This window comes from Cryptomeria japonica, chromosome 11 (genome assembly GCF_030272615.1).
Source record: "Cryptomeria japonica chromosome 11, Sugi_1.0, whole genome shotgun sequence".
Lineage (NCBI taxonomy): Eukaryota > Viridiplantae > Streptophyta > Pinopsida > Cupressales > Cupressaceae > Cryptomeria > Cryptomeria japonica.
In genome coordinates, this window is record NC_081415.1 from 676,422,846 (window position 1) to 676,430,241 (window position 7,396).

A 7,396-nucleotide genomic window follows, 5' to 3' on the forward strand; every position below is an offset into this window, starting at 1 on the left:
TGAGTTCCGTGGATTTCCACAAGTCTAAATTTTAATTTATGTTACAAATTAGTTTTCTATTTTTTGTGTGTGATGTGCTATAGAATAGACTGTAAGCGCTACAAGATGAGCGAGATGCACTGTTCTGTTTCCTGGATGCACTATCCTGTGTTTCTGAGGTGCTTTTCTGTGTTTCTTTCGCACCGAGACCTACAGGAAAAGGTTAATAAACATGATGCACTAAGGTAAGAACTTGACGCGCTAGAGGATGTACCCCACGTGCTAAACAGAGTACAGGATGCACTATAATGTTAGCGAGATGTGCTACAAAATATGCTCCACGCGCTGATTCCTATTTCCCGTGTACTTGCAAAAGTGGTTAGATTCAAAAATCAATTTGATATATGGGGTCGGGCCCCATGGTGGGCACCAAAAATGTATGCGGGAAAAGCAGGTCAATAGAACTTAAAATGTGAAAAATGAAGCCTAAAGAGCCTTGTCCACACACCCACAAGACTTCTTGGTGCAAGCTATGGAGTCATGAAGGATGACTCAACTTCCCAAGGTTGGTTCCATGGTTCTCTATCTCACAAGGTCCCTCAAACCAATGTCTTTGCTCTCAGATCACTGAGCAAAGTGGTTTAGAGAAGACAAATGCAAGAACGAGGGATGCTTTGGTTGATTTTAACATGAGAAGGCAACCTATCTATGCATGATCCTACAAATGAAATGAACTAGATTATAAGATGACAAGATTAGTAGTGATACTATCCTAACATGATATACTAGTTATATAGTTAAGCTATTGATAAAAGAAGCAAACTAAAATGATTATTAGATTAATTCTTATTTGCAAAGAGAGAGACTAAATGTGATAAAATTTGAGCATAAGTATGATACTAAGAGCTTGCATATATGAAAATGGAGGAATGAGAGCTCTATTTATAGAAAAAATAGGGCAATGGATGACCAGAATTGAAAGAGTTAATCAAGGGTTGATTTTGAAAGTTGCTCAATCCATGTTCACAATTTTCACCAATGAAATGGTGACAATTGGCAACATAGGGTCGGTTGAGAGGAGATGTAAGAAGCATTAAATGCTTGAGAAGACCTAATGGTTACCTTAGGGGGTAAGGGTTAAGGTTAGGTTAGGATTACCCATTGGATAAATCTTTTACCCAAAGGATAAACTCTTGTGCAAAGGATTAAGGACTAACCATGGTCAAAGCAATAAATGCTTGATGAGACCCTTGGGTTACATGGAGGTTGAGTTTAGAGAAAGTCTTTAATCATGTTGGAGGGTTGAGTTAACCATTAATGGTTTGGAAGACTTTCAAAGTTAAGTTGTTGAAGTCTTTAATGGTTTTCAAAGACTTTGAGGGTTTGAGAAGTGACTTCCCCTTGCTTAGGGATGTGACAATATTTAGGAGATGGGTTAGGCTAATTTAGAAGTGATTAGAAGAGTCTAGAAGGGGGTTAGGAATAGGGTTTAGGAGGCAAGTGGGAGATGTAGGATTTTGCAAGTGGATGGAGAAATAATAGGATTTAATTGAAATAAAGTTAATTTAATTCAATTTGGTTGCAATTTGGGAAATTAAATAAATTAGATTTATTCAATTGAAATTGAATTTAATTAAAAAGTGGATAGAAGAGATTTAATTGAATAAAATGATTTATCCCATTAAATGGTAAAAGAGGTTTAGTGAATTTAATTTAAATAAATTGAGTATTTACTTAATTAAATAGAGGAATGTGAGTGATTCAATTAAATTGGATTTAATTAAATAGAGGAATGAACATAAGATATTCATTTAGGAATATGGTCATTTTTATATGTCTACAATTGTTTTTGAATATGAATGAAAAAATACAGACAAAAAGAATTAGACAAAAAAATTTTAAACATGGAAAATAATTTGATTAAATCTATATGAAAACACAAATTTTAAAACAACAAAAAAAATCTACACAAAATTCTAGAAAAAAAAAAAAACACAAAAAAAATTCTAAAAAATTATGTTAGAACTCTTACAATTGCTTAAATTTTATATTATATATATTTACGAGTACATTTTGACTCCTAATAACACTTGAAGCTATAACATTGTCAATTTTTAACACCCAATATCTATCTTTATCAGAAATCTATCAACAATGTGAAATTTTAACACCCAATATCTTTCTTTCAGTATTATATTTCCTATTGAATCCATCTGAAGGATCCGATCTCCAACACTAGCAATGTTGTCTCTATCGATGTAATTAGTTGTACAGCACAATGTCAATCGGTATATTTCATGCAGTCAAATCTATCCTCGGCATGAAGTTCCCATGCAATCTTCCTAGTGAAATCTATGATTCTGCACACAATTCCTCATCTGCCGTCCAATCTTAGTAATAAACGGCTGAGGATGCACAAAAAAACAAGAAGAGCTCGCCCACCACTCGTAGAAAAATTGAAGCTGCATCTTTGCTTATGACAGACAAATGACAGAAGAAAACAATGGGCCCGAGTTGCCTCTGCCGCCCACACATTGTCCTTCTCGGGAGACCTCTTCAATCGTATACGAGTATAGATTTTATCGTATGTCGTATACGGCGACAAGCCCTTCTGCGCCTATCCACCATGATCTTACAAAATTAATCTTTTAATTACCTGGATTTAACATATTCTCTGACTTAGGATGCTTAGATTGTTTGGTGGCTTAAAAAACTTGTTGTGCAAGCCGGCTATGCAGAGATTGGAGTTTTATAATGATTAATGCGAGTAGGAAAAAGTCTGAAACGAGGCGGCCCTGGGTTGGCAATTGCTGCTTTGTATGCAACGGCATTGAAATCATTTCATCTAAAATAAGTCCGTCCAATTCGATGCTCATTCTACTGTTGTTTACAACTACCAGATCACCATTTTCTTCCTGGTCTAAAACGCCAGTACACTATTTTGGGTTTGGAAGGTTGCCTGAGTTTATATTTATATCGTCTTTTCTAAGGGCAAACGTTATTTTGATTTTAACTTATGTGGGTTTCCTTGGTTTGTCTAGAAGATTTTTGGGCGCAGCATAGTCTTCAAATCTTAGGAGAAACCTTAGAAATTGGTCGTAACCGAGGATTGCTTTTGGCTTTGGTGTATCCGAAACAGTCAAGCATCAATCTTGTTGAAGATAGGTTTTTTTGGTCGATGGGTTTTAGATTATTCTTTTTTATTTTATATGAAGTTCTTTATTGTTTGGTTTAGAATTTCAATGTACTGAGTGGCTAGTTATAGGGGTGTGCTGCTGCTTTAAATCAGTATAGATTTAGTTACATATTCCACAGCATCTAAGTTGGGGACTGTGGTAGTTTTGCTGGGCAGCATTAACTTGAAATTGTTTTATTTTTGGGCTTCTTACTTAAACCGAGCAGGTTGAAAAGAGAAGCTAAGGTAATGGGTTGTTTAGTCACCAGATTGCTGGTTTTGGTGATAGCTTTCATGGATAGAATAATAACAAACGGTAAACTGAGTGATTATATTCCATGGTCTTCAGCTCTGTGTAAAGAAGACTCTGATTCTCTATCTGGGCTTGGGCCTAAGATGAATGAAACGGTTTCCATGTCTGAAACCAAAAGAGCAGCTCGTGATTTTGGTGGCGTATACAACCAGAAGCCTGCTTCTGTTGTATATTCTGAATCACTGGATGACATAGTCCGAGTGGTTAGAAAAGCAGCATCATCTGATCATCTGACAGTGGCAGCCAGAGGAAATGGGCATTCCACCTATGGACAAGCTCAGGCCCTGAATGGAATAGTTTTGGATATGTCTGCCATGAAAGGCATTGCTATTCAAGAGGAGGGAGTTTTTCCTTATGTTGACGTTGAAGCAGGAGCATTGTGGATTGATGTTCTTAGGGCGGCTCTCAAAGTTGGGCTTTCTCCTCGTTCCTGGACTGATTACTTGTTTCTGTCTATTGGCGGAACCCTTTCCAATGCCGGTATTAGTGGCCAAACCTTCCGTTTTGGACCCCAGATAAGCAATGTTGCACAGCTGGAAGTAGTCACAGGTATAAATGAACTTTTATTGGGTGACAACAAATTTATTAATTTTATCACATTTTTTCAATCTATTAGAGCATCAATTAGTTGTTTTAGATTTTTATCAATGTTTCGAATCATTCTATGATCCACCATCATAATGTTAGACAGTGTAATCAGATGTTATCTGAATAAAAAATTTAAGCTCTACATTTCTTTACACTAATATCAAATCCAAAAACAACTAAATTTCTAAATGATAAACAAATTTATTGATATAATCTAGCTTATTGTCTCATATTCTGTAATGTTTTTTTGTTAACTGGCGTTTGTGTTACTGGTTATGATGGTACAGGAAAGGGAGAAGTCATGACATGCTCTCCACAGCGTCATGAGGAGCTTTTTTACGGAGTATTGGGTGGACTTGGTCAATTCGGGATAATAAGCAAAGCAAGGATTGTTCTACAACGCGCTCCCGATAAGGTACGTTATCAAATTCATGGCTTCCAATGGCGACATTCATCCGCTGTTTCTTGAAAAGTTCATCTGCATTTTTTTTTGGTTAAAAGTGAGTTTTTGGATTAAAAAACAGTGGGAATTCTGTCGATGTCGACGTCATGGTAAACAATGTAAGATTTGGAAATCGAATCTTATTTCCAGGCGCAGGGACTGAATTGTGACGTTTGGATTGCCTCATCATTCGTTCTAGATTTGGGAGATGTATATTATTTTATACGCGTAGCAGAGTAGATTTAGCCTATACAAAACTGGAAATCCGATAGAATATTTTTTCACTTGAAAATACAACTCCATAATCCAATTCGAAACTTTAAATATCAGTTTCCATTTTACTAGTAAGATTGCGGTCTACATCAGCTATATTGAAATCATGGCGAGCAACTCTCAGCTTGACCGGACACTGGAGAAAGTGTTAGTAGCAAAGAACAAATTGTTTATGTCAGTGAAAATCTTCTTAGATTCGGTGGTCAAATTCAGCCCTGCCATCGCATTCAAACCGAGGCTAAGATTCCAGTCCCGGGCACATTAAAAGTCGAGTCTTAATTAAGAAATGGGTAATATTGCCAAATGTTAAACATGCGTGTACTTTAGACACAGGCTTTTCTGACATTAGAAACAAAATGCAATGCAGACGAGGTGGATGAGGCTCGTCTACTCCGACTTCGAGGACTTCAGGCGCGACCAGGAGCTAATTATTTCTTCGCCCGAGCACACCACTTTTGACTACATGGAAGGATTCGCTGTGGTCAATAGTAACGATCACGTCAATGGGTGGCCTTCCATACCGTTATCACCTGACGTCACCTTCGACTCCACGCTCATACCTGCTACTGCTGGCCCACTTCTCTATTTCATCGAAGTCGCTATTTACTACAATGCTACACAGTCCATGGCTTCTCTAAATAAGGTAAGAGATAGTAGTATACTTTTTCCACAGTTTACGATGAATAGTATGAGTGTTTTTAGATTTAATTGTCTATGTTTTTTTTCAATCGATGTTAGATTATAGTCCATGATTCTTTAAGATGATAGATCAATGTTTATAACTATCTTTTTTTTGAATGATGAATTATTGAGCGAATAATGGATCATTGAACATGGTGTAAATGATTCATCACTCTCTTTTTTCGAATGATAGATCATTGAATACAATCTAAAATTTCAACTGAAAAACACAAAGTTAGAATCCAGAAACACTCATACTAAGATAAGAGGTTGCAAGTTTTCCCATTTTTTCTTCTTATTTGAGAAGCTCCAACCTTGGCTTAGTAAGATTATGTTTTTGTAGCAAACGGAGAGAAAGCTGGCTTCTCTGAATTTCATCAAAGGATTGAGCTTTAGCACTGATGTAACATACGTGGAGTTTCTTAACCGCGTGTACCGTGAAGAGATAGCTGCCAGAGCTTCCGGAGCGTGGGATGCGCCTCACCCCTGGTTAAATCTGTTCGTACCCAAGTCCAAAATTGTAGAGTTTAACGACAAGGTGCTTAAGGAGGTCCTTGCATATGGCATTGGAGGGCCTCTCCTTGTATACCCACTTCTTAAAAACAAGTATGCATTCTCTTTCCCTTAGATAAGGACGTTATTGTTTCAACAAAATTCAAGCACCTTATAGTTTTCTCTTGCTATGATGATTTTGCAGGTGGGATTCACGGATGTCGACTGTGGTACCCGATGAGGACGTGTTCTATCTGGTGGGTCTTCTACGCTCTAGTCGACATGGGGGTCCTTCCGTAGAGAGGCTCTTGGAAGAGAATGACCACATCCTCAGAATATGTGAAACGAGCGGCATGGACATCAAGCAATATCTTCCTCATTATAAGATGGATGGAGAGTGGAGGAAGCATTTTGGTACTACAGGGTGGGATCGATTTAAGAGGAGGAAGGAGAGGTACGATCCTCTTGCTATTCTTGCTCCGGGCCAAAGAATTTTTTCTAGATCGTAATGTCTAGTGAGCATGCAATGTGGCTGCTGGGTAAAATGTTGTATCATTTGGTGAACATCTTTAGTCATACGAAAGCATTAAGAATCCGCATAGTTTGTACGCGGCGGAGAAGCTGAGAGCAATATACAAGGACCAAGAGCAGAGCTGCATCGTCAGAGGGAAGGAAGAGTAATGTCCACATATAAGCTCGAAAATGATTTGATCGAGGAAGCTATGAATGCCCGGTCAGTGATGACCCACAGGTGTCCTCCTGCTACTCATGTCTGGCATGCGAAGGATAGGCAGTTTAGCTCGGGATGTGGTGGAGAGAAGAGAAGGAAGCATGCCACCCTGGTGAAGATTTGCTCCTGCTGGAACGTCATGTTTCTACTATGATGTGAGATTCGATTGTAAGGGTGGTTTCACATTCTTTAGTTAACAATGGAGCTTTATTGTTTCCACGTCTGTAATGGTATAGCACAAAAGAGTATTGTGCTTATCCCTAGAGCGCATAGTTCTACCAGACATTAGTAGAGCCAGCCTGCGTAAAAAGGGACATATCCTGTCTATATGGGCAGATATATCAATGACGGTGAGTACCAACCTGTATTCTGGTACTTCACAATGTATCTCGATGCAGTTGTTCTGTTGTAAGGAGCTTCAGCTTAGTTTAATATGATTTTTTTTCCTAATTTTTTTTGAAGAAACTTGCTCTCACTCCTCTAATTGGAGTTTTAAAAAATGTTTATATTACATATTCATGAGTAAAATGGCAAAAAAAAATTTAATTTCTAGAGGGGACCCTAGTGGCTCACTCTCAATAACAATGCTAATTTTCAAAATTCAAATGATATAATTACTTAATTAATAATAATATAATAATAATAATGGTATAAATATTTTTTTCTAAATTCTTTTAGCTTAGTTCGAGTTAGGCGAGGTTACAGGTGGGGTATCTAAGTCAC

General features: G+C 37.5%; 1 protein-coding gene across 1 annotated transcript; it reads left to right on the top strand.

The window, feature by feature from the left end:
• The first annotated feature begins 2,311 nt into the window (after window positions 1-2,311).
• LOC131038096 (cytokinin dehydrogenase 7) lies at window positions 2,312-7,105 on the top strand. The gene is made up of 5 exons (XM_057970403.2): window positions 2,312-4,016; window positions 4,343-4,470; window positions 5,138-5,413; window positions 5,795-6,057; window positions 6,149-7,105. Exons 1-5 carry the CDS (start codon window positions 3,404-3,406, stop codon window positions 6,450-6,452), a joined length of 1,584 nt encoding a protein of 527 aa, XP_057826386.2. The 5' UTR covers window positions 2,312-3,403; the 3' UTR covers window positions 6,453-7,105.
• Window positions 7,106-7,396: the final 291 nt, after the last annotated feature.

Bases quoted from the DNA above. Each gene is read 5' to 3' on its own strand.
- LOC131038096 (XM_057970403.2), top strand. From the start codon at position 3,404: ATGGGTTGTTTAGTCACCAGATTGCTGGTTTTGGTGATAGCTTTCATG. The intron at 4,017-4,342 runs GTATAAATGAAC...ATGATGGTACAG, and splicing joins ACAGCTGGAAGTAGTCACAG to GAAAGGGAGAAGTCATGACA. The intron at 5,414-5,794 runs GTAAGAGATAGT...ATGTTTTTGTAG, and splicing joins CCATGGCTTCTCTAAATAAG to CAAACGGAGAGAAAGCTGGC.